The sequence below is a fragment of the Pristis pectinata genome, chromosome 14 (assembly GCF_009764475.1).
Source record: "Pristis pectinata isolate sPriPec2 chromosome 14, sPriPec2.1.pri, whole genome shotgun sequence".
Lineage (NCBI taxonomy): Eukaryota > Metazoa > Chordata > Chondrichthyes > Rhinopristiformes > Pristidae > Pristis > Pristis pectinata.
Genome location: NC_067418.1, coordinates 3,074,991 through 3,102,234, shown reverse-complemented (window position 1 = coordinate 3,102,234; position 27,244 = coordinate 3,074,991). Strand labels below are relative to the sequence as shown.

At 44.8% G+C, this 27,244-nt stretch overlaps 1 protein-coding gene across 12 annotated transcripts in view; it reads right to left on the bottom strand.

Annotated features, from left to right (window-relative positions):
* The window catches only part of LOC127577642 (aryl hydrocarbon receptor nuclear translocator-like protein 1), a 75,466-nt gene that overhangs the window by 47,595 nt on the left and 627 nt on the right, over positions 1 to 27,244 (bottom strand). For 2 of the 12 annotated variants that reach the window (XM_052028990.1, XM_052028994.1), the window contains exon 2: positions 6,966 to 7,113. In XM_052028990.1, the coding sequence (XP_051884950.1) occupies positions 6,966 to 7,113 (148 nt within the window). Of the gene's footprint in view, positions 1 to 217; positions 239 to 5,612; positions 5,796 to 6,965; positions 7,114 to 20,088; positions 20,265 to 21,735; positions 21,917 to 22,497; positions 22,528 to 26,641; positions 26,770 to 27,244 lie in introns of those variants that run through there. The other 10 variants (XM_052028992.1, XM_052028995.1, XM_052028993.1 and 7 more) reach the window with 10 other exon arrangements.

Below are 27,244 nucleotides of genomic sequence, written 5' to 3'. Positions count from 1 at the left end.
AATGTCACACATTCTTAACCCGATGGAGCGTTTAATTGTTTGCGCTCTGTATCAATTCCTTGTAAAACCCTGGGGACAGAAAACTTGTTTCACCAGTGCAATGGGAGTCTCTTGTGGGTATGACTCACTAGTCCATTGGAGCCTCCCTCAAACTTCTCCCAACCCGCAGTATGTATGCATTTCAGGAAGCTGACTAATGGAGAGTTCTAATACTTACTCGAATGAGAAGCCATCAAGCCTGGGGGAAAACAAAAAACAAAAACACTTCAGTCACAGATGTAGTTAGATGGTTGATATTAGGCTCTATACTTTTTAATCAAAATTATAGATTTAATCACCAATTACAACCAGCAACACACGAGATGCTGGAGGGATTCAGCAGGTCAGGCAGCATCTATGGAGGGAAAAGCACAATCAACGTTTCGGGTCAAGACCCTTCAGCTGGACTGAGAGATAGAGGGGAGATAGCCGGTAGAAAGCGGAGGGAAGGGGTGGGGTGGGGCAAGATCTGGCAGGTGATAGGTGGATCGGGGGGGGGGGGGGGGGGGGGGAGCATGGGAATGGTGCCAGAAGCTGGGAGGTGATTGATGGAAGTGACACAGGGCTGAAGATGATGAAATCTGACAGGAGAGGAAGGTGGACCATGGAGTAAAGGGAGGGAGGTGGGGAGGGGAACTGGTGGGAGGAGTGTGTGGGTTATAGACAGATGGAGAGGGTGAAGGAGGGGAAAGAGACAGGCTGATGGGGAGCTGGTAGATCGGGGTGGGGGGTGGGGGGAGAGAGAAAAAGGGACTGAGGAAGAACAGTTACCGGCAGTTGGAGAATTCAACGTTCATACCGCCAGGTTGTAGGCTGTCCAGGTGGAACAGGTGGTGCTGTTCCTCTACTTTGCATTTAGCCTCACCCAGGCAGTGGAGGAAGCCGAGGATAGACAAGTCAGTGTGGGAACGGGAAGGAGAATTAAAATGGCTGGCAACCGGGAGCTCCAGGCGGCCACGGCAGACGGTGCGAAGGTACTCGGCGAAATGGTTGCCCAGTTTGCATCCGGTCTCACCCATGTAGAGGAGGCCACGACGGGAGCACCAGATACAATAAGTGCCGGGGAAGATGCATGTGAAAGGCCTCCTCTTGCCCTTCACATGCATACCCTTCCATCCACCTTTTTACACTGGCTATCTCCCCTCTATCTTTCAGTCCAGATGAAGGGTCTCAACCCAAAATGCCAACTGTCCATTTCCCTCCATAGATGCTGCCTGACTCGCTGAGTTCCTCCAGCAACTTGTATGTTACTCCAGATTCCAGCATCTGCAGTCACTTGTGTCTCCACTTACAACTAAACTGTTCCATACCCAACTTCATTCTTTTCAAGACAACAGATCTTGAGCAACTTGGATTGATATTATCCTTCATGCTGCATCAGACCACTGTGGGTTCAAGTTCCACTCCAGAGACAAGCACATAATCTTTGCTGACATTCCTATAGCACTGCTGAGGGAGTGCTGCACTGCTGGAGATGACACTTCATGAATAAGATGTTAAACTAAAGAGGGCTGTCTGTCCTCATCAGTGGACTCCATGGTACTATTTTGAAAAACAAAGATGTTCTGAGCCATATTTATCCTTTAAACCACATCACAAATACATTACCTGGTGACTACCAAGTTCTTGTTTATGAAATTTCCCTGGGCATAAATCAGCTGTGTTGAAACATTGGTATTAGTTTATTATTGTCACTTGTACTGAGGTACAGTGAGAAACTTGTCTTGCATACTGTTCATACAGATCAATTCATTACACAATGCATTGAGGTAGTACAAGGGAAAACAGTAACAGAATGCAGAGTAAAGTGTCACAGCTACAGAAAAAATGCAGTACAGGCAGATAATAAGGTGCAAGGTCATAACGAGGTAGATTGCGAGGTCAAGAGACCATCTTATTGTGGCAACATTGACTACATTTGAAAAGAACTTCAGCTCCAAGGGCCTTGGGATGCAAATTTCCTTTCCCCTGATAAAATTAGTTTTATTGCATCATTTTCAAATATAATTTACCCTTTGAAAAACTGGACTGAATACTTTAAATTAATTATTGGAGTTTCTAGCTTGAAGTGTTTGAACCAGTTTTAGAAACCTTTAGGTTCTGAACTCTATCAATCTTGTCTCACAGAACTCTGTCAATCATGTTAAATGCACCTGATACCTTAACTTGGGTGGAAAGAGAAGCAATGGCTGCTCTCTATTCTTCACATCACAGTGTAAAGTCATGTCTAGAAAGACCATTTTACAACAAAAATTAAATTGGTAAATTGGTAGGCTCATCCAAGAAACAGTGAAAAACTTGTTTTGCATAATGTTCATACAGATCAATTCATTGCATCAGTGCATTGAGCTAGCACAAGGGAAGACAATAACAGATTGCAGAATAAAGTGTTACAGTTACAGAGAAAGTGCAGTGCAGGCAGAAAATAAGGTGCAAGGTCATAACGAGGTAGATTATGAGGTCAAGGTTCCATTTTATCGTACTACAAGACTATGTCCAAGAATCTTATAACAGCAGGATAGAAGCTGTCCCTGAGCCTGGTGGTACGTGCTTTCAGGCTTTTGTATCTTCTGCCCGATGGGAGGGGCGAGAAGAGAGAATGTCCAGGGTGGGTACTACATTTTTCTCTTAACAAGAATGTCATTAGAACAGAGATCTGGAAAATACGGTCGTCAAGACAGAAGCATCTTAGTCATAATGATTTTGGCTCAGACAAAGGATTGCAGAACATAAACACTAGGGGTGGAGGGAAGGGGGGTAAATGGAGAGAATTATGCACAGGCTGATGGTGTAATCTGGAATTCTAGAATATATTCTAAGCATGGAGGAAGCAGATTTTTACAGTAAATTGGATTTTAAAAATTAATTTGCAGAGCTCAGGGGAAAGAAGTGGGAGAGAGTGCACCTAACTAGACAGCTATCAGAGAACTGGGACAAGCACAATGAGCCAAAAGTCACCTGCTTACCTTTTGGGGTTGGAGAGTGGTGGCAAGCAAAGGAAAATCGATGATGAGTGCTTTTCGGGAAGTAAACCTATTCAGCACTGGAGTAAGATTTATGGGATGTTTGATATTACCAAGGGTGAGTAAGCATTCTGACCTAGATTCCCTGACTATTACTAATTGAGAATTCTGGTGCTATTCTCAGCCTCCAAGATGAGGTTTGCAGAACAAGTCCTTAAGTTCTTCACTACTATGATAGTATGGATAATTAAAAATATTTTTCTTTTGACTTTCAGTACAGCAGAGTGGCTTGCTGACCTTATTCAGAAGGCAATTAAGAGTCAACCACTGGAATCTCAGAGTAGATTTCCTCTTCTAAAGGATCTGCTGATCGAGAAGGTCCATTAATAGATTTTTAATTATTAAGGAAATCAAGGGATTTGGGGATAATGCAGGAAAGAGGCAGCAAGGTAAAAGATCAGCAATGATCTCAGTGACTGGAAGAATGCCAACGTATTCACAGACCCCTCCTACCTGGCTCAGTCTCTCTTCTCCCCCCTTCCCTTAGGCAGAAGATACAAAAGCCTGAAGGCACGTACCACCAGGCTCAAGGACAGCTTCGATCCAGCTGTGGTGAGACTCTTAAATGGACCTTTTATACGATAAAGAACTTCCGATCTCACAATCTACCTTGTCGTGGCCCTTGCACCTTATTTGACTACCTGCACTGCACTTTCTCTGTAACTGTAACATTATACTCTGTATTCTGTTATTGTTTTTTCTTTTGTTCTACCTTGATGTACTGACGTACAGAATGATCTATCTGGATGGCATGCAAACAAGTTTTTCCACTGTATCTCGGTACATGTGACAATAATAAACCAATTAACAGGTACAAGAAGTCAAATGGCCTACTCCTATTTCCTATGTTCTTATGTTTAGGATAATCCAGTTGTTTCATGGAGAACATTACTTATATTTAATTGATCCGAATTTTAAACTGCTGCTTCAGACTTTTAGTTGGGGGCTCTATATTAATCGCCTAGTGACACAATCTGTGCAGGTACAGAAGCCTGAAGTCCCAAACCACCAGGTTCAAGAACAGTTACTTCAGTTCAACTGTTCAGTTCTTGAACCAACTAGTAAAACCCCAATCACTACAGTTTAGCAACACATAACCACTTTGATTATTTTGCACTAAAATAGACTTTTTTTGTTCTAATTGTGTTCTTTCTTGTAAAAATTGTGTATAATTCATGTTTAATTCATGTTTTTCTTGTGAATGCTACTTATCTGATGCTATGTGCCTGTGATGCTGCTGCAAGTAAGTTTTTCATTGCACCTGTGCATACATGTACTTGTGCATATGACTATAAACTTAACTTTAACTTTGGAGTCTCCAAGGGCTGAATATCCAGGATAACACTATGCATATAATAGAAGAGAAATTATTGGAACAAAAAACTGCAGATACTGGAAATCTGAAAACAGAAATGTTGGAAGCACTGAGCAGGTCAGGCAGCATCTGTAGGAGGCAACTGGATAATGTTTCAGAGCAAAGGCCTTTCATTCAGATGGAACAGTGAGTAAGCAAGCATGTTAAGGGATGGGGAGAACAGAGTAATAAGAGTGCAGACCAATGTTGAGAGGTAACAATTACTTCAAAAATCTGCCGTTAGAGAAAGGAGAGAAAAAAAATGAAACACAAGGTCTGAGTTATAGGGAGAGGTTGGCCTTAGAATGTAGGAGAATGAGGGGCGACTTTATAGGTGTTTAAAATTATGAGAGGCATAGATAATGTGGATGGTAACAGTCTGTTCCCCAGGGTAGGGGAGTCCAAAACTAGGGGGGGGCATAAATTTAGGGGAAAGATTTAAAAGGGACCCGAGGGGCAACATTTTCATGCAGAGGGTGGTGAGTATATAGAACGAGCTGCCAGAGGAAGTGGTTCAGGCAGGAACAATAGTATCATTTAAGAAGCACTTGGATAGGTAGATGGAGGGGCGGGATATGGGCCGAACGCAGGAAATTGGAACCAGCTGAGGGGGCACCATGGTTGGCATTGCTGGATTCGACTGTTTTAATTAGTTTTTTTTAAACATATAGTGTTTAATACACCTCAAGTGTCTGCACAAGGAATGGCCGCTTCCTAGTTTATTGGTTTGTCCATCAGGTAAATACGTGTTTTCCCATTGGTTGGTTTTGCCACAGGCATCTAGTAGGTTTCCTGATTGGACTACTGTTAGCTGAGGAGTACCTCTTATCTCAGGTATAAAAGGTGTCGCTTTTTGTTAATCTCTCTCTTGCTCTCCTCCCCCCGCACCCCCCCCCCCCAGCTCATCTTTATTTCCTTTGTCTTGACTCATCTCCTAGTAGTAAAGCTAGTGCCATGTGCTCTGTGACTGTTTCATTGTTTTAAACTTCTCCAATAAAACTTTGCGAAGCACCAAGTTGTTTTCAACTCATTCTTGGACTCCTGAAAGAACCCGCGGATTCGAAAATAACCAGATCTGACAGCATGGACTGGTTGGGCTGAAGGGCCTCTATCTATGCTGTATTGCTCTATAGCTCTATGACATTGAAACAAAGAAGTACAGCAACATCTGTGGAAAGAGGAAAAAAGTAAGTTACCTGGACGGAATTGTTAAATTTAATATTGTGTCTCCAGGGCTGCAATGTACCCAGATGGAAAATGAGAGCTTCACGCTAGCAAGGAATTTCATTGCACCCTGATATGACAATAACCTAATCCGAATCTGAATCTGAGACGCTGTTCCTCGAGTTTAACACTGGACATCAGTGGATCAACATAGGCTGAAAACAAATAGATCACAATGGAATTAAAGGGACAAGAAGCTCAGGGCTGTCCTCACGGAGATGTTCCAAAACACTGCTATTCCAAAACAAGGGTCTTTAACACAAAATGCCAACTCTACTTCTCTCCCCACAGGTGTTGCTTGACCAGCATTCTGTTTTTGTTTTAACTCACTCTCAGGGATGCTGAAGTAATTGTACTTTTACTTTGATCACTTCTGTTTATTATTCACAAGAGTATTGGAAATGGGAAAGGCTGTATGACCTTCAGTTAGCACCAGAGCAGATTGCCAGAGCTACTTACATACTGCAGTCTAATTTTTTTTGTGTGTGTGAAAACTGCAAAATTCTATTGCCAAAGTGTTAGTTTTGAATATTTTGAAACTGAAGCTTTTGTTAATAAAAAACAATGTTAACACTGCATTCTAGCTAGTCCCAATCGGATTACAATTATTCTGCTGCTCATGATTTTCTCACACTGCTTAAGTTATGATTTTTACCTTGGTCAAGTGCATGCTGACAACATCACACTAATTTAACAGTTCCCTAAGTGAATGACATCATTGCCAGTATACATGCAATGCAAATAAAGGCAAAAGACAAAACGGTGAAAGAAAAATTGCATTTCTAAAGCACCTGTCATGACTTCAGAATACTCCAAAGCATTTTACAAAAAGAAGTACGTTTTGGTGTGGTTATTATTGTAATGAAATTATGCAAAGCAAGCTCCCACAAAGAAATGAGATTAAAACTATTATTACACTAATGTTGATGTGGGTTGAGGGATAAATATTGACCACAGTTCCAGGAAGAATGCACCTGCTCTTCTTCCAAGAGCCTGTATGATCTTTTATATCCATCTGAGAGACTGGACCACAGTGCAAGAGTCCCTGGGTACAAAATCCATGTGTCAAGCTGTTTTTGTGCTGGGGTAGGACTTGTATTTACTCTGATGGAAGCAAACCCTCAAGAAATTCCATCCCAACTCAACTCCCTACCCATCTGCCTGCTCCTCATGAAGAGATTAACAAAGGTATGCTAAGAAAAGCAGATGGTCAAATCTACTGGACAATAATATTGAGGAAAAATAAGATTAAGGGTAAAGCTCCTCAAGCCCTTGTGGACAGGGTAACGGCAAGCAAATAAAGTCCAAGTACTCTTTAAACTTACTGATAATCTGTGGAACTTCCTTTCCTTTTCCTGGTGAAGTCCATCCCTGCTGTGCCCAAGGAGCTCGATATCAATCCTGTTGGATCGGTCGAGATAAAATCATTTATTGTTGAGGATATGTCCATATTTTGGTCTGCCATTGGATAATCTGAAATATTTCCAAGTACAATTAACTCTTAATTCAGCTGGTCATATTTATGCATCGATTGCTACCTACAACCTCCATGCAGTCTACACGCTAACAGCGCTCCTGGCACCCATGCACCCTAACAATCAAGCAGGTAACACCTGGTCTGTCTCCTGGTGAATGAAGGGAATCAGTTAAGCACAAACTCATTCTTTCACCTCAGTCCAAGGGATTCTCCAGGCAATACCCAAATGCAATAGCTTGAAGCCAAGAACTTAGAAGATGTTGAACAAAACTCCCACACAGAAAAAACAGACAACCAGGGCACAATTGGTTAAATGGTTAGCTCCTGTACTGTTAAACTTCTAATGTCGTCCAGCCAGTTCACAGAAAAATACTTCCCAATTAATCTGCATGAAGCTATTATCCTACTTTCTTCCCTGCCTCCTCTGCCCTCTATAGATGGCGAAATGACACTTGCTTTCACCTTTCACAAACTCAGCACCTCCCAAAGTGTTTTACAGCCATGAAGTACTTATATAAAAAAACCTGTTGCTGTTGAAACATGACTGCGAATTTATACTCAGCAAGGTTTAACAAGGTGTTTGCTTCTAACAGCAAGGGTTGTTTACTTCCTCATTTATTTGCAGTTAATCAAGTCGGGTGATACACAATACACTAAAAGGTGAAATGAATACTGCCATGTTCTCTTTCCACAGGTATACTCAGCTTTGTTACTGCCTTCTAATCCTGATTCTTTAATAACTTGGCAAGATAAGCGAGTTATTTTAAACTGTTTTTGACAGACTCTTGCCACTTATAATGATGTCACAAGCTTTACGAGAATGATCAGAAAGAAGGCATTGCTTCCAAAACAACCAATGCAAGCTGTTTCCATCCTCCATTTCAAGGTTTCATCCTCCATCTCAAAACTACCAATGTGACCAAGCAAAAAAAACCAAGACTCTCAATTCTTAAAATATCTTTTCAATTCAGCATGGACACACAAGAGACTGCAGTTACTGGAACCTGGAGCTACAAACAAACAAACTGCTGGAGGAACCCAGCCCGTCAAACAGCTTCTGTGGGGGGAGATAGACAGTCAACATTCCGGGTTGAGGTCTTTCATCTGGAGAAATGTCAGCTGTTCATTTCCCTCCACAGATGCTGCCTGACCCATAGAACACTGAACAGTACAGCACCTTCAGCACACAATGTTGTGCCGACCTATATAAACCTAATCCATGATCAATCTAACCCTCCCCTCCTACACAGCCCAAAAATCTCCATTTTTCTTCTATCCACGTATCTAAGTCTTTTAAATGTCCCTATTGTATCAGTCTCTACCCTCGGCAGTTGAGTTCCACGCACCCACCACTCTCTGTGTAAAGAACCTACCCCTGACATCTCCCCTAAACTTTCCTCCTCTGACAAACGGATGTCCTCTGGTATTGGCCATTGCTGCCCTGGGGAAAAGGTGCTGGATGTCGACTCTTATCCCTGCCTCTCATAATCTTATACACCTCTATCAAGTCGCCTCTCATCCTCCATCTCTCCAAAGAGAAAAGCCCTAGCTCACTCAACCTTTCCTCATAAGACATGTTCTCTAATCCAGGCAACATCCTGGTAAATCTCCTCTGCACACCTCGAAAGCTTCCACATCCTTCCTATAATGAGGTGACCATAACTGAACATAATACTCTAGGTGTGGTCTAACCAGAGATTTTTAGAGCTGCAACAATACCTCGCGGCTGGGCTCTTGAACTCAATCCCCCGATTAATGAAGTCCAGCACACCATATGCCTTCTTAACCACCCTATCAACTTGCGTGGCAACTTTGAGGGATCTATGGACTTGGACCCCAAAATCCCTCTGTTCCCCCACACTGCTAAGAATCCTGCCATTAACCTCGATCTTCCAAAGTGTATCACTTCACACATCTGGATTGAACTCCAACTGCCACTTCTCTGCCCAACTCTGCATCCTGTCTATATCCCATTGTAACCTATGACAACCTTCTACACTATCCACAACACGTTTAACCTTCGTGTCATCTGCAAACTTACCAACCCATCCCTCAACTTCGTCATCCACGTCATTTATAAAAAATCACAAAGAGCAGGTGTCCCAGAACAGATCCCTGCAGAACACCACTGGTCACCAACCTCCAGGCAGAATACTGTCCACGACAGTATCAACTATAATTTACACAGAACCTTAGAGCATGCATTTTAACTAGAGGATTATCAGATGAAATATGCAACCAAACCATACAAGGAGATACTAGGACATATTTTGGTTGAATGATAGTTTTTAAGAACCTTATTAAAAAGGTGAAAGAGACAAAAAAGTTTATGAAGGGAATTCTGAAAGCATGGGAACCAGCAATGGAGAGATTAAAAAAAAGAGATGATGAAAAGCAGGCCTGGAAGAGGACTTGGATTTTATATGGTTTTAGGGCTGCAGGTTACTGAGGTAGAGTCAAGGTCATGGACAGATCTGAACTTCCTTACTTTAAAACTGAGGCATTGCTAAACCGGGAGCCAATGCAGTCAGTGACCACTGGTATGATAGTGGTATAAATTCAGACAGAGGCAGAGTTTGAGGACATCAGAGTCATAGAGCAGTCAGCACAGAAACAGGCCCTTCAGCCCAAATCATCCATGCTGACCATGACGCTGATCTATGCTAATCCCATTTGCCTGCATTAGGGCCGTAAACCTCTACTCCCTTCCTACCCATGTACCTGTCCAAATACCTTTTAAACATTGTAATTGTATCTGCCTCTACAACCTCCTCTGGTAGCTCATTCCATAAAACCACCTACCCTCTTGTGGAAAAACTTAATCCTCAGATCTTCTTTAAATGTCTCCCCCTCACCTCAAACCTGTGCCCTTTAGTTTCAGACTCCCCTATGCTGGGGAAAAAATGCACTGATTATCTATGTCCCACAATCTTATAAACCTCTAAGGTCACTCCTCTGCCTCCTATGCTCATGTGAGAGCAAACCCAGCCTATCTAATCTCTTCTTGGAAGAGAAGCCTTCCATGGTACATCCTGGTGAATCTCTTTTGCACTTTCTATTGCTACCACATCCTTCCTGTAGTGCGGTGACCAGAACTGTACACAATACACTATGTACAGCCTATCATTTCGTACAGCTGCAACATGACATCTCAACTCTTACACTCAAAGCCTTGGCCGATGGAGACAAGCATGCCAATTGCCTTCGTCACTGCCCTATCCACCTGCATCGCCATTTTCAGGGAACTATGAACTTGCACCCCAAAATCTCACTGTGCATCAACATTCCAAAGGTCCCTGCCATTTACAAACGCCCTGCCAACACTCGATGCCCCAAAATGTATAACAGGTTGAAACTCTCTAGTTCAGCGCCCTTGGGACCTGACTGGTGTCGGACCACAGAAAGTACCCCCAATCATCTTCCTCTGAGCAGGTGAACTATTCTTTTTAAGTATAGACACTCCCCTGGTTATGCAAGAGTTTCGGCCTGCCCAGTGTAGCTGACTGAGTATATCTAGGCCTCTATGCTGGGGATGTTGGCCTGGGAGAGGATATCGACGTTGATTTGCTTATCCTTCCAGTGAACTTGGAGGATTATGTGGAGACAGCTTTGGTGGCGTCAAATGCGGCTGAACCAATATCTATTAAAAGCTCTTCCATAAGCTGCCTGTAGCTAAAATAGATACAGCTTATTTCACAAAACATTCAAGCAGCTTCAAGTAAAGAAAAAAATTAGCCAGTTACTGCAGCCAATCCTGTCGCCAAGAGACATTTGAACACTTGCCATCTAGGCCACTTCCTCATTAACTTCCCTTGTGAAATCTGAGCATTTGCCAAGTGTTCTGCCTCGGAAGCACTGCAGTTTATTTTAAATCTGCAAGGCAATAAACCCTTCTGTCGATTTGAAGAGTGCCAATGAGAATTCACACAGCAAATCTTGTTTTTGCATTTCTCCACACAGTCACATACAGCCTTAGGTAATTGCGTGGTTGGACAAGAATCTTTGCCAAAAACACAAATCAGGGTCAAACCATAAAGTAGGTCAGATGAATCATCTGCTCACGAAGGAAGTGCAATCACCGCACTGCCACTGTTGAATTAACTCTTGGTACAGCAAATGGCTTTGAACAGATGAAGAGCATTCAGAATTTTTTTTTTAAATAAATCGCTCGTAGGATCAGGAATCATATTGTAAATTGTCCACCCCTAATTGCCTCTTGAACTGAAGGACTTGCTAGGCTAATTTCATAAGACAATTAAAAATCATGTTTGGAATCCCATTACCCAGACCAGGTAAAACTTCCTTCCCTGACACATTAGAGAACCAGATGGGTTTTAATTAGCAATACAGCAAGTTAATTTATGGAGAGATTTAAACTTGTCTCTCTGAACTCACTCAGTGAAGGAAAGCAGCTAAACTTCTGACCTGTTCCCAACTGTCCCCAAGATGACACTGGTGGAGGAAGACAACTCAGTAATGGTAATGCCATTGAAAGTCAATGGTAATGAATAATACTCTCTTGCTGAAGAATAACTCTCTTGTTCATTGCCCGGCACTGATATTACATGACAATTACTTGCCAATTATCAACCCAAACCAGACTCTTGGCCAGTTCTGCTGCACAAAGGCAAGGACTACTTCATTTCCAAATGATCAATGAACATCCCCACTAATGAGAGAAAGGTCACTGATGAAGTAGATGGATTTGTCCTGAATGATGTTGATTATAGAGTCACAGAGCACAGAAACAGGCCCTTTGGCCCAATTCATCCATGTCAACCAAGGTGCCTTCCTGAGCTATTCCCATTTGCCTGTGTTTGGCCTGTCTACCCCTAAACCTTTCCCATCCACATACCTCTCCCAATGTCTCTTGGACGTTGTAATTGTACCTGCCTCTACCACTTCCTCCGGCAGCTAGTTCCATATACCCACCACCCTGTGTGTGAAAACCTTGCCCCTCAGGTCCCCTTTAAATCTTTGCCCTCTCACCTTAAACCTGTGCCCTCTAGTTTTAGACTCCCCTACCCTGGGACAAAGACTGACCATTCACCTTATCTCTGCCGGTCATGATTTTATAAATCTCTATAAGGTCATCCCACAGCCTCCTTTACTCCAGAGAAAACAGCCCCAGCCTGTCCAGTATCTCCTTATAACTCAAGCTGCCAGTCCCAATAACATCCTTGTGAATTTTTTCTGCACCCTTAGATAGCTTTACAAGAGCTTTTGGCACTTCGGCCTTCATAAATCAGGGCATTGAGTACAGGAGTTGGGATGTTATGTTGAAGTTGTACAAGACGTTGGTGAGGCCATATTTTGAGTATTGTGTGCAGTTCTGGTCACCTACCTACAGGAAAGATATCAATAAGCTTGAAAGAGTGCAGAGAAAATTTACACGGATGTTGCCGGGACTTGAGGACCTGAGTTATAGGGAAAGGTTGAATAGGTTAGGACTTTATTCCCTGGAGCGCAGGAGAATGAGAGGAGATCTTAAAGAGGTATACAAAATTGTGAGGGGTATAGATAGGGTGAATGCATGCAAGCTTTTCCCCTCAGGTTGGGTGAGACTAGAACTAGAGGACATAGGTTTAGGATGAAAGGTGAAATATTTAAGGGAAATCTAAGGGGAAACTTCTTCACTCAGAGGATGGTGCGAATGTGGAACAAGCTGCCAGTGGGAGTGATAGATGTGAGTTCAGTTGTAATATTCAAAAGAGGTTTGGATAGGTACATGGATGGGAGGGGTTTGGAGGGATATAGTCCGGGTACAGGCAGATGGGACTAGGCAGAAGATCAAGTCGGCATGGACTAGATGGGTTGAAGAGCCTATTTCTGTGCCGTAGTGCTCTATGACTCTAAAAATGGGAATTAAATAGAATCACTTTCTCATTTTTTTCCCCAAAGCAGAATTGGTTATTTAGTAACACAGAGTAAACAAATTAACGTTGGTCAGACCTCGTGCCGTCACACTCTTGGGATTATTATTAACCATAATCAGAGGAGATATCCTGAAACCTCCAAAGCCAAACTAGAGATGGAAACCTCACTAAGAGGCTGAAGGGAACAACCGTCTCCACACTTCTCTGTGGAAATTCTCACCCAAGATCTTCATCAGTTACAGGCACTGATGAGGTGGCTGTGAACAGTCCTCCCAGGATCAATAGCTCCAGTATAAATGATTCATTTGCAATCCAGTTATCTTTGCTATCTGTTATTTTCACATAGAGCCTTTGGCAGTTTAGGTATCATGTGAACTAAAGGCCGTCTGACATGGACCAGGAAGTCCTGTAAACTGTTGTCCAAACTTGTGCTTCCAATGTGGAAGCTCCCTTACTGAAAGCATGCATCAAAGACCAAACCAAACACAGCCCAGAATTACATGGCGATTTAAATGATGGGAAACTGGTAGGCTTTGAAAGGAAGGACTTGCATTTATTTAGCACTTTTCACTGGCCTTAATGTAGGCCAAAGAGATTGTTAAGTATAGTTTTATATTACAAATTCTGAAGCAAATTTGCCCATTGCTAACTCCCACAAACACCAGTGTGGCAATTATTAGATAAACCATTGTCTCAGTTCCTAAAACAAAGTTTCTTCCTGAGGAGAGACTCTATCCCTGACTGCTCACATCTTGCTGTCTTTGGGATTTAGAGCTAAATTTCAGACTTCTTACCTGCACCATTACTAAGACTGCCTATATCCCCTTTGACTCTCACCAACTTTTACCGATGCACCATAGAAAGCATCCTATCAGGATGTATCACGGCTTGGTATAGCAACTGCTCTGCCCAAGACCGCAAGAAGTTGCAGAGAGTTGTGGACACAGCCCAGCGCATCGCAGACACCAATCTCTCCTCCTTGGACTCTGTCTTTACCTCTCGCTGTCTTGGTGAAGCAGCCAGCATAATCAAAGACCCCACCCACCTGGGACATTCTCTCTTCTCTACTCTTCCATCGGGTAGAAGATACAGGTGCCTGAGGGCACGTACCACCAGACTTAAGGACAGCTTCTACCCCACTGTGATAAGACTATTGAACAGTTCCCTTATACAATGAGATGGACTATGACCTATGACCTCATGAGCTCAAGATCTACCTTGTTGTGACCTTGCACCTTATTGCACTGCACTTTCTCTGTAGCTGTGACACTTTACTCTGTACTGTTACTGTTTTTACCTGTACTGCATCAATGCACTCTGTACTAACTCAATGTAACTGCACTGTGTAATGAATTGACCTGTAAGATCAGTCTGTAAGGCAAGTTTTTCACTGTACCTCAGTACAAGTGACAATAATAAACCAATACCAATAAACCAATACCAATATTCACCTACAGAACATCACCCAACTCGACCTCTGCCCCACCTCAGCTGAAACTCTTAGCCCTGCCTTTGTTTCCTCCAGAATTGTCCAAGACCGCAAGAAACTGCAGAGAGTTGTGGACACAGCTCAGCACATCACGGAAACCAACCTCCCATCCAATATACAATAGACAATAGGAGCAGAAGTAGACCATTCGGCCCTTCGAGTCTGCACCGCCATTTTGAGATCATGGCTGATCCTCAACAATCAATATCCTGTTCCTGCCTTGTCCCCATATCCCTTGATTCCCCTATCTATAAGAAACCTATCTAGCTCCTTCTTGAAAGTGCCCAGAGAATTGGCCTCCGCTGCCCTCTGAGGCAGTGCATTCCACAAATTCACAACCCTCTGGGAGAAGAAGTTTTTCCTCACCTCTGTCGTAAATGGCCTAGCCCTTATTCTTAAATCATGCCCCCTGGTCCTGGACTTCCCCAACATCTGGAACATATTTCCTGTCTCTATCTTGTCCAATCCCTTAATAATCCTGTATGTTTCAATCAGATCCCCTCTCAATCTTCTCAATTCCAGCGTGTACAATCCCAGTCTCTCCAACCTCTCAGCATAAGACAGTCCCGACATCCCCGGAATTAACCTCATAAACCTACGCTGCACGCCCTCTATAGCCAGGATATCCTTCCTTAACCCTGGAGACCAAAACTGTACACAATACTCCAGCAGTGGTCTCACCAGGGCCCTGTACAAATGCAAAAGAATCTCTTTGCTTTTGTACTCAATTCCCCTTGTAATACAGGCCAACATTCCATTAGCCTTCATCACTGTCCACTGCACTTGCTCATTCACTTCAGTGACTGATGAACAAGGACTCCTAGGTCCCTTTGTATTTCCCCCTTACCTAACTCCACACCATTCAGATAATAATCCGCCTTCCTGTTCCTGCTCCCAAAGTGGATAACCTCACACTTATCCACATTAAACTTCATCTGCCAAGTATCTGCCCACTTACCCAACCTATCCAAATCACCTTGAATTCTCCTAACTTCCTCTACACATGTCGCACTGCCACCCAAGTTTGTATCATCAGCAAACTTGCTAATGTTATTCACAATGCCTTCATCTAAATCATCAACATAGATCGTAAACAGCTGCAGTCCCAGCACCGAGCCCTGTGGCACCCCACTAGTCACGGCCTGCCATTCTGAGAAACATCCATTCACCCCTACCCTTTGTTTCCTATCCGCCAACCAGTTTTCTATCCATGTTAATACCCACACCCCCAATTCCACGAGCCCTAATTTTACCCACCAATCTCCTGTGCGGCACTTTATCAAATGCCTTCTGAAAGTCGAGGTATACAACATCCACTGAATCTCCCTCGTCTATTTTCCTGGTTACATCCTTAAAAAACTCCAGTAGATTAGTCAAGCATGATTTGCCCTTGGTAAATCCGTGTTTACTCGACCCAATCCTATCATTGCTATCCAAATATGCCGCTATTTCATCCTTAATAATGGACTCTAGCATCTTCCCCACCACAGATGATAGGCTAACTGGACGATAGTTCCCCGTTTTCTCCCTCCCTCCTTTCTTAAAAAGTGGGATAACATTAGCCATTCTCCAATCCTCAGGAACTGACCCCGAATCTAAGGAACATCGGAAAATGATCACCAATGCATCCACAATTTCTAGAGCCACCTCCTTTAGTACCCTGGGATGCAGACCATCTGGACCTGGGGATTTGTCAGTCTTCAGCCCCATTAGTCTACCCATCACCATTTCTTTCCTAATGTCAATCCACTTCAGTTCTTCTGTCACCCTCTGCCTTTTGTCCATCCTTACTTCTGGGAGATTTCTTACGTCTTCCCCCGTGAAGACAGATCCAAAGTACTTATTAAATTCGACTGCCATCTCCCTGTTTCCCGTAATAATTTCACCCGATTTGGTCTTCAAGGGCCCAATATTGTTCCTAACTAACTTCTTTCCCTTCACATACCTAAAAAAGCTTTTGCTATCCTCCTTAATATTCCTGGCTAGCTTGTCTTTGTACCATATTTTTTCTTCCCGAATTACCTTTTTAGTTAAATTCTGCTGCACCTTAAAAATTTCCCAATCTTCTATCTTCCCACTCAGCTTGGCTCTGCCATACTTCTTCCTTTTTAACACAATGCTATCTCTGACTTCCTTTTTCAGCCATGGTGGCCCCTTTCCCCTCTTTGAGTCTTTCCTTCTCTGGGGAATAAACTGATCCTGCACCTTGTGCATTATTCCCAAGAATACCTGCCATTGCTGTTCCACTGACAATTCTGCTAGGATGCCCGCCCAGTCAACTTTAGCCAGCTCCTCCCTCATGGCTCCATAGTCTCCTTTGTTCAACTGCAAAATTGACCCTTCTGATCTGCCCTTTTCCCTCTCCAATTGCAGATAAAAACTTATCATGTTATGGTCACCTCCTCCCAATGGCTCCTTTACTTCGAGTTCTCTTATCAAATCCTGCTCATTACACAGCACTAAATCCAGAATAGCCCTCTCCCTGGTCAGCTTTCGTACCAGCTGCTCCAAGAATGCATCCCAGAGGCACTCTATAAACTCCCTTTCCTGGGGTCCCGTACCAGCCTGATTTTCCCAGTCCACTTACATATTGAAATCCCCCATAACTACTGTGACATTACCCTTGCCACATGCCAACATTAACTCACTATTCAGCTTGCACCCAATATCCATGCCACCATTCGGAGGCCTGTGGCTAACACCCATTAGGGTCTTTTTGCCCTTACAGTTCCTCAGTTCTATCCACACTGACTCCATTTCTCCTGATTCAATGTCCCCCCTTGCAAGGGACTGAATCTCATTCCTCACCAACAGGGCCACCCCACCCCCTCTGCCCACCTTCCTGTCCTTACGATAGCATGCATACCCTTGAAAATTCATTTCCCAGGTCTGATCTCCCTGCAGCCATGTCTCCATTATCCCAACAACATCATACTTACCCATTCCATGGGCTCTCTCTACACTTCTTGCTGTGTTGGTAAAGCAGCCAGCATAATCAAAGACCCCTCCCACCCCGGACATTTTCTCTTCTCCCCCCTCCCATCTGGCAGAAGATACAAAAGCCTGAAAGCACGTACCACTAGGCTCAAGGACAGCTTCTATCCCGCTGTTATAAGACTATTGAACAGTCCCCTAGTACAATGAGATAGACTCTTGACCTCACAATCTACCTTGTTATGGCCTTGCATCTTATTATTTGCCTGCAATGCACTTTCTCTGTAACAGTAGCATTTTATTCTGCATTCTGTTATTGTTTTACCTTGTATGACCTCAATGCACTGTAATGAAATGATCTGTATGAATGGCATTCAAAACACTGACCAGGCGGGTTTTCTCAAGATGCTCCAGTTTCTCCCCACATCCTACAAACATACTGGTTGGTGGGTTAATTGCCACTGTAAATTGCCCCTAGTATGTGAGCTTTGAATCTGCGGGCACATTGATGGGAATATGTGACAGTTGGAATCCATTTCTGTGCTGTATGAGCCCATGACTGATAAATCCAATAAACAACTTGGGGGGGGGAAATTCAGGTGATAGAAGCTAATTTCAGAAATCATTGTCCAAGGACATTTTCTCAGAAGATGAGGAACTTATAGGGAAATTGAAATTAAAAATTTGGATGAAACAAAGTCAGCATGTTCACTGGCTTCTTTCGGTGGTGTATATTTCTAGGAAGCTTCTTTACCCAGAAAAAGAATAAAAAAATTTGCTGAAAAGCCTAGAGGAAATTATGTAGGAGGAGGCACTCATGAAGCATAAACATTATTGTTGAGTCAAAAGGCTTTCTATGATGTAGATTCTATGTAACTAAACGCCATTTACCCGAATAGTGTTTCAGTAACACCTTTAAAGAATATGGAAATGAGTCTTCACAGTTCAGATAAGCAACAATTTGCATTTCACGTGGCACCTTGTAGTGAAGTGAAACATTCCAAAAGAACCTCTCAGGAGCATTAACAGAATACTTGACACCAAAAGTATATTAGACAGGTGACTAAAACTGTTGATAGAGGTAGATTTTAGTTTCTTCTAGAAGGGGGCACAGAGACACAGAAATGGAGGGCTGATGGTTGAGGCAACCGAGAACATGGCTGCCAATGGAGGGCTGATGGATATTGGAGGAGATCTTGGAGGAATGTAGAGCTGAAGGAGACAGGAAGGCCACAAAAGAATCTGAGAACAAGGATGAAAGTTTTAAGATCGAGTCATTTCTCTGCGGGTGGTGCAAGGTCAGAAAGTAGTGGGGTGATGGGTGAACTGGATTTGGTGAGTGTTAGTGCAAGGGTGAGCTCAAGTTCATGGAGAGGAGCCAATCCTTGCAACAGGGTCACAGCACAAGAGATGGTCACTGCCATTTCTCCCTGGAATCAGTGAAGTTCGTGCACACATTCAGACACTGTGTTTGACATTCACTCTCATACTGCACTAGGAGTGGTTTCCTCCATACTGGCTTCCAGACATGGTCAAAAGCAAAGAACTAGTGCCCATCATAAAAAAAATGCTGCAAATTAAGGGACAACCTTCATACCCATCTGCTATATTTATTAGTGATCATTTTTATTTAGTTTTGGTCTCTCTTCACAAGTGGATATCTCTTCTCCATGACCACCCTTTCATAATCTCCCAAGACCCAGATCAGGTAACTTTGCTTTTGCTTTTCTACAGAACATGCTGCAAAGATCAAGTCTAAGATTTAGCTGTGAATTTAGCCCGCAACTTGGGTCAGAAATCTTTTAAGCAGCTTTACGGATTTGAGTTACGGAACCTTTATGTTTCTGGCAATGTCCAGACAGTGAAGCATTCAATACTTGGAACTTAGGTGGATGGTCACACATTTCTGATGCCATTTGTTACTTCTGCTTGGGACTTGCTCGAGCACCTCAGTGGGTTGGTGGGCTTCAATGATTAACTTAGATTCATGGAAATATCACACAGAAGGAGACCATCATGCCAATCCTGACTGTACCAGATAAAAAAAGAACTAGCAGCCTAATCCCATATTTCAGCTCTTTAATCATAGTCTATGACACGTAAGTTCTCATCCTCTCATCAATTCTTACTTAACCATGGGGAGTGTTTACCATTCTTTCAGTTAGTGAGCTCAAAGTCCCTCTAAATTTTCTACCAATGTTGATTAAATTTGTCTGCCCCTTAGTTAATGAACTCTTGCTGAAGGAAATATGTCCTTCTTAATGACCCCGTGATGCACTCTATAAATTTTAAGACATATACTAGGCTGGCATTTGTGATCTCTACTAATTGGACTTGATACACAGACCTTAAACTGCTCTGACATAGCATTAACCTCCAGAAACATGGCCGGAGCAAACAGGGAGAAATGAATTGTAAACTTAACTGTTTTTCTGCAGCTGCTTTTAATGAAAAAACTGTGATACTGCTGCAATATCAGTAGCACAGCAAACATACTAATTAGGTCAGTTAGAATAACAGCATAAAAACAGCATACACTGGAATTTGAAGAGTTGGTATCACCAGAATTCTTTAACTCAAAGCACTGTGGACTGCTGGGAAATTAAGGGCACCAATTCTGTAGAGAAGTGGTGAAACAAGGTGCTGGAGGAACTCAGCGGGTCAGACAGTACCTGTGGAGGTAAAGGGCTAGTCAATGCTTCAGGTCCTGATGTAGGGTCTCGACCTGAAATATCATCGGTCCCTTTGGCTCCACAGATGCTGAGTCCCTCCAGCACCTTGTTTTTTGCTTCAGACTCCACCATCTGCAGTTTCTTGTGTCTTCATTTCACTGTGGAGAAGTAGCGTTCTGTGGATAAAAGGGATTTCTAGAAGTCATTTCATAAGGTGCTTCATCAAAGATTATTGTGGAAAATAAAAGCACATTAACATTTTGGCATGTATAGAAGATTGGTTGACTAACAGGAAACAGACATAAATAAGTCGTGTTCAGGATGGCAAGATCTAACGAGTGATGTGGCACAAGGATCAGTGCTGGGGTATCAACCTTTTTTTAAAGTTCATATCAATAATTTGGATGAAGGCACTGAAGGTATGCTTGCTACATTTGCTGATGGCACAAAGATGGATAAAAGGATACAAGGAGGAAGTTCTCTGGAGTTTTCTGCTCCGGTGAGCGGTGGAAGATGGATCATTAGCAGTATTTAAAGTGGAGGTGGATAAGTATTTGATAGATGGAGGAATAGAAGGGTGCGGAGAAATGGCACAGGAGAGGAGGAGATCAGCCACGATCATATTAAATGGGGAGGCAGACTTGAGGGACCTGATGCCCTACTCCTGCTCCGTTTTTCTTGCGTTGCAACATAGGCATGCAGGCAAAGATCTCGCAAATGGTGTGGAAAAATTCAAAATTGCCGACTTTGGTAGGAAAATAACAGAACATTGTTTAAATAGTGAGAGATTACAGCAGAGTGGTGCAGTGGGTAATGCTGCTCCCTCACCGTTACAGGGTCCTTGAGTGCCAAGTGAAGTTTACATGTGCTCCCCTTCTTTTCACTGCGTGATCTTGTTTCCAAATACAAGCTGATGGGTTACTGCATCTTAGCTGTCAGTAGCTAAGTGGAAAAAGAATCAAAGAAGAATCCATGGGCATGTGAGAGAGAATAGGTTGCAGGAGAATGGGACTGATGGGATTGCTCTGCTGGGAACCAATGGGCTGAATAGCCTCATTCTGTGCCATTATAAGTGAGCAAGAATCTGAGGTGCAGAAAGATCCAGGTGTCCGAGTGCCCGATTCACAAAAGTTTCGTGCGCAGGTTCAGCAAGTAATTAGGAAAGCTAGCAGAATGTTATTGTGTATTGCTAGGGGAACCGAATACAAAAGTAGGTTGGTTGTGCTTCAGCTGTATGGGGCATTGGTGAAACCATACCTGTACCGTATTAATCCCCCTGTTTAAGCAAGGATGTTCATGCATTTTAAGTAGTTTAGAGACAGTGTACTAGACTAAATAGGCATGTTGGAATAGGCAAATAGGAACGGTTGGACAGGCTACACCTGCAGTGACTGGAATTTTGAAGAAAGAGAGGAAATGGTCTTGACAGGGTAGACGCGGCGAGTACATTTCTTCTTGTGGAGAATCTAGAACTAGAGCTCACTGTCGAAAAGTGAGTAAATCACTCAAGACAAAAAGGAGGTGTATCATTTTCTCTCAAAAGATTGGGAGTCTTTGGAACCGTCCTCCTCAACAGTGCCATGGAAGCAGTGTTTGAATATGGCAGAGGTGGAATGATACATTATGAGTATAGTGGTGAAAAGTTACCTTGGATTGGCTGAGTTGAGGCTACAATGAATTCACCCATGATATAAATAGCAGGGCAGGCTTGAGGAGCCAAGTGGCCTAAACCTGCTCCTAATTTGTATAGGCACAAGAAGGACTGCAGATGCTGGAAATCTGGAGCAACGCACAAAATGCTGGAGGAACTCAGCAGGTCAGGCAGCATCTGTGGAGGGAAATGGACAGTTGACATTTCAGGCTGACACCCTGTTCACTTCCCTACGTAGATGCTGCCTGACCCGCTGAGTTCCTCCAGCATTTTGTGCTCCTAATTTGTATACCTGTATATTGTTGATATAGATAGTGGTTGGATGGTGGAGGAGGTGACAATCAGATACAATGGGGTTGGTTTCTCAGGAAGCCAAGCACCTCAGTACTGCCTTTCACAACCCTCACCAATGAAGGAGTTTTAAAGTTAGATTAATCTTACAGCCTTCTGAGCCCATGTCCCACTCCAACTTGAATTCATTTGTATTTTTAAATCAGCACATACTAACTGAATTTTCCCCTTTGTTTATCATGTCAGAAACAGTAACCAAAGGAAATTCTCATATTTATGATACAGGAAAAATATTGCCTTATTTTTTTTTTAAGAGCATTGCTAGGGGAAGCCTTATGTTGCTGTAACTAAAAATTAAAACCCTTTAAAATCTAAAAGGGAAGACAGGCAGCCTGTAATGTTTAGAAATCAGTGCTTTCCAATGATTTACCAATCACATGTATATCAATTTGAGAGATTTCACTCACATTTCATAAACTTGGCAGTAGGTGTCAGCCTTGGCTCAGTGGGAAGTTTTCTTGCTTCGGGTTAGAAGACGCTGGGTTTAAACTCTATACTGCAGACTTGAGCATCGAATCGAGGCTATTATACCCAGTGCAGTACCAAGGGAGTGCCATCTCTCCATAAAGTGTTTATCTGGCCCTCCCTGCTGGACACAAAAGACCTCACAGGCAGAAATGGGGATTTCTCCTAGTGTTGCGGCCAACATTTATCCCTCAAACAATGTCAGAAAAATAGATCAGATTGTTTATCTAGAATAGCCTGTGAGATCCTGTGTACAAATTGGCTGCTACACTTCCTTACACCTCAGTAGTAAACATAATTCAAGCAGAAGTTATTTCATGAAGTGTTCAGAACTCATGTGAGCATGTAAAGTGCAACAAAAATACAAATACCCATATGCTAAGGCAGATGTTAGCAGCAAGGGTGCACCTTGTATGAGACAAGAATGAATTTAGAGCAATTATTAGACTGATTTTCATTGCAAAATGGACAAACCCACTATCAGTCCCACATACCTGAATTCATCTTCAATCCTTGTAAACCATCAGCCTTCCTTATAGGCTCTATATATCCCCAAAGTGCTTCACAAAATAAGTCAGAGAAGGCACAGAAAGCATTCAGAGGAATATTGCCTAGACTAGAGTGTTTGAGTTATAAGGAGAGACTGGATAGGAGGAACTGTTTTCCCTGGAGTGAATGAGGCTGAGGGGTGACTTTATTGAAGTCCATAAAATTATGAGGGGCATAGAGAGGGTGGATGGTCACTGTCTTTTTCCCAGGCTAGGGGAGTCTTAAACAAGAGGGCATAGGTTTAAGGTGAGAGGGGAAAAATTTAAAGGGGACCTGAGGGACAAATTTTTAAACACAGAGGGTGGTGGGGATGTGGAACAAGTTGCCAGAGGAGGTTGTAGAGGCAGGTACAATTACAACATTTAAAAGACAGATGGATAGGTACGCGAAACCCTAAAGTTAAATGAAAGGTTGAGAAGGCCAAATGCAGGCAAATGTGACTAGCGAAGATAGGCAACTTGGTCTGCATGGATAAGTAGACCAAAGCCTGTTTCCATGCTGTATAATTCTATTAAGGAAGGTGACAGGTACATTATAAGAGAGAGGGGCAGCAGTTAATGCCTCAATGCCTCACAGCTGCAGGGACCAGGTTCAATGCTGACCTCGGGACCTGCCTGCCTGGAGACTGCAGACACTCCCCTCTTTCCACCGGGAGCCACAGTTTCCTCCTGCATTCCAAAGATGTTCTGGTAGGCTAATTGGCCACTGTAAATTATCCCAAGTATAGGCAAGGTGGCAAAAGAATATAAAAGGAATTGATGCGAATGTGAGAGAGAAGTTGTAGGGTACAGGTAATAAAAGGAATGGCATTGCTCTTCTAGGAGCTGGTGTGGTCCTGATGGGCTGAATGGCCTGCTGTAATGCACGTTCAAATAGGGAATTTTAGCACGATAAACCAAGGCCAGTTTACTCTACAGTATACCAACTAATAACCATACTTAGATTACAGACTATGCAAAACAGTGTGTATTATAGACAACAAACTGCTAGAGGAACTCAGCGGGTCGAGCAGCATCTGTGTGTTATAGGAGCAGCTTTATCGCGTTCGAGCAAAACATTTGCCATTTTCTGCAACTAGTGTCAGAGTGATACATCACAGCATCTTCTCGCAGCTACCATCGGGCAAGAGGTACAGAAGCCTGAAGTCCCACACCACCAGGTTCAGGAACAGCTACTTCCCTTCAACCATTCGGTTCTTGAACCAACCGGCACAACCCTGATCACTACAGTTTAGCAACACAATGACCACTTTGATCACTTTGCACTGAAATGGACTTTGTTTTTGTTCTAATAGTGTCCTTTCTTGTAAAAATTGTGTACAAGTTATGTTTAATTTATGTTTTTCTTGTGAGTGCTGCTTATCTGATGCTATGTTGCCAGTGGTACTGCTGCATGTAAATTTTTCATTGCACTTGTGCACACATGGACTTGTGCATCTGACAATAAACTTGACTTTGACTTTGGAGAAACAAGACCTTCCTGCCCATCAAATCTATGCCAACCATCAAACACCCATTTACAATGATCCTACATTAATCTCATTTTTTTAATTCTCCCCGCATCTTCATCAACTCCCCCCCAGACTCTAATACTCACCTACTCACTAGGGGTAATTGACAGAGGCCAACTAACCTACCAATCTGCACATCTTTGGGATGCAGGACGAAATCAGAATACCTGGAGGAAAACCACTTGGTCAGCACACAAACTCCAAACTGACAGCACCCGAGGTCAGAATTGAACCCATGTCTCTGATGCTGCAAGGCAGCTGCTCTACCAACTCCATCACTGCCAACTATTCAAGAACTCTGATCTTCCTTAAAATTAACATTCACAATCAATTAGACGCAATTTACATAAAGGAATTTACAACAACTGCTGCTTCAGCAAGCTAGAGGGCTGAGGCTCCAAATGACTCAGATCTTTCAGAAACACTGTCCAGCATTGCATAGTTTCAAATTCATACCTGTCAAATATTAGACACAAAAGAAAATCACATCAAGACCCAGATCTGCAGCAATAGCAACATGCTGTCCTTAATGTTTAACGTTAAATGTTAATTTCAAATTTCAAACCAGTGCATAAGAGGATATTAGTTCAGGGGACCAAAACTTCGAAGTCTTTCATTTTAAATTATGCCTCAATGGAGAGAGTGGAATAGAAGTGCTCTAAGGAACCATAGAGTCTCAACAGCTGAAAGCACGACCAATGTTGGTATGATTACAATCAAGGATATACAGAAGACAAGGATCAAGGATCGTTGGAGATGACAGTCACCTGCTTTCTGTGCAGAGACACAGAGAAAAACAACAGAGTGCAAAATATAGGGTTTAGATCACCCCGTCTGTGTCATAACGACGGGGAGGCAAGGAGGGAGCGCCGGCGTGATGGTGAGGGAGTGTGGAGGAAGGAGTGCCAGCGTGAGGGTTGGGGGGGGGGGAGGAAAGATGGAGCGCTGGTGAGGGGGAGGAGGGAGCGCCGGTGATCGGGGGACGGGGAGGGAGCGCCGGTGAGGAGATAGAGGGCTGGTGATCGGGGAGGGAGCGCCGGTGATAGGGGGAGCGCCGGTGATGGGGGAGTGAGGGAGCGCCGGTGACGGGGGGACGGGGAGGGAGCGCCGGTGAGGAGATAGAGGGCAGGTGATCGGGGAGGGAGCGCCGGTGATAGGGGGAGCGCCGATGATGGGGGAGTGAGGGAGCGCCGGTGAGGTGATGGGGGGGCAGGTGATCGGGGAGGGAGCGCCGGTGATGGGGGAGGGAGGGAGCGCCGATGATGGGGGGGGAGTGAGGGAGGGAGCGCCGGTGACGGGGGGACGGGGAGGGAGCGCCGGTGAGGAGATAGAGGGCAAGTGATCGGGGAGGGAGCGCCGGTGATAGGGGGAGCGCCGGTGATGGGGGAGTGAGGGAGCGCCGGTGATGGGGGAGTGAGGGAGGGAGCGCCGGTGAGGAGATGGAGGGCAAGTGATCGGGGAGGGAGCGCGGGTGAGGGGAGGGAGCGCCGATGATGGGGGAGTGAGGGAGCGCCGGTGAGGTGATGGGGGGGCAGGTGATCGGGGAGGGAGCGCCGGTGATAGGGGGAGCGCCGGTGATGGGGGAGTGAGGGAGCGCCGATGATGGGGGGGGAGTGAGGGAGCGCCGGTGATGGGGAGCGCTGGTGATGCGGGGGTGAGGGAGCGCCGACGATGGGGGAGTGAGGGAGCGCCGGTGATGGGGAGCGCTGGTGATGCGGGGGTGAGGGAGCGCCGACGATGGGGGAGTGAGGGAGCGCCGGTGATGGGGGAGCGCCGATGATGGGGGAGTGAGGGAGCGCCGATGATGGGGGGGGAGTGAGGGAGGGAGCGCCGGTGAGGAGATGGAGGGCAAGTGATCGGGGAGGGAGCGCGGGTGAGGGGAGGGAGCGCCGATGATGGGGGAGTGAGGGAGCGCCGGTGATGGGGAGCGCTGGTGATGCGGGGGTGAGGGAGCGCCGACGATGGGGGAGTGAGGGAGCGCCGGTGATGGGGAGAGAGCCACGCGGGATCCGGGCAGCGGTACTCACCCGGTGAGGGAGACGGGCCGCACTGGCCCCGCCGCTGCCGTCCGCCGGCCCCGGCCCCGGCCCCTCGCCCACCGCCGGCCGCCGCGGCGCAGGGTTCCCCTAACCTACTTTCCGCTGCTGACGTAACCACTGACCTGCTTCTGCGCCCCCCACGCCCCAAGGCCAATCAACGGCCCGCCCAGGCAACCGACCTATCACCAGGCGGCTCCACCAAGCGGCGAGACCAATCGGAAGCTCCTGCAATGTGAGGCACGCACCAATCACACGCCAGCATCTGCAAAGGGCGGGTCGCATACCCGCCTATCAGAATGCAAGGGCTGCGGACTGCGACACCGTCCTCTGATAGGCGAGTGCGCAGGCAGCGGGGGGAAGGGAGGGTTGTGATTGGGTAGGGCGACGGGCGCTTGGGCGCTGGTTGCTGGGGCAACGGGTTGCAGTCCCGGCATCTCGGCGTGGCGGAAGCTCCGGAGCCGGCGGTGGGCGGGTAGGGAGACGTCGGCGTGAGGGGGGCGAGGCCGGGTCACCCACAGCGGGAGGCTCCCTCAGCGCCGCCCCGCCCACCGTGCGGCGCTCCCTCACCAACCCGGTGACGCGCTCCCTCAG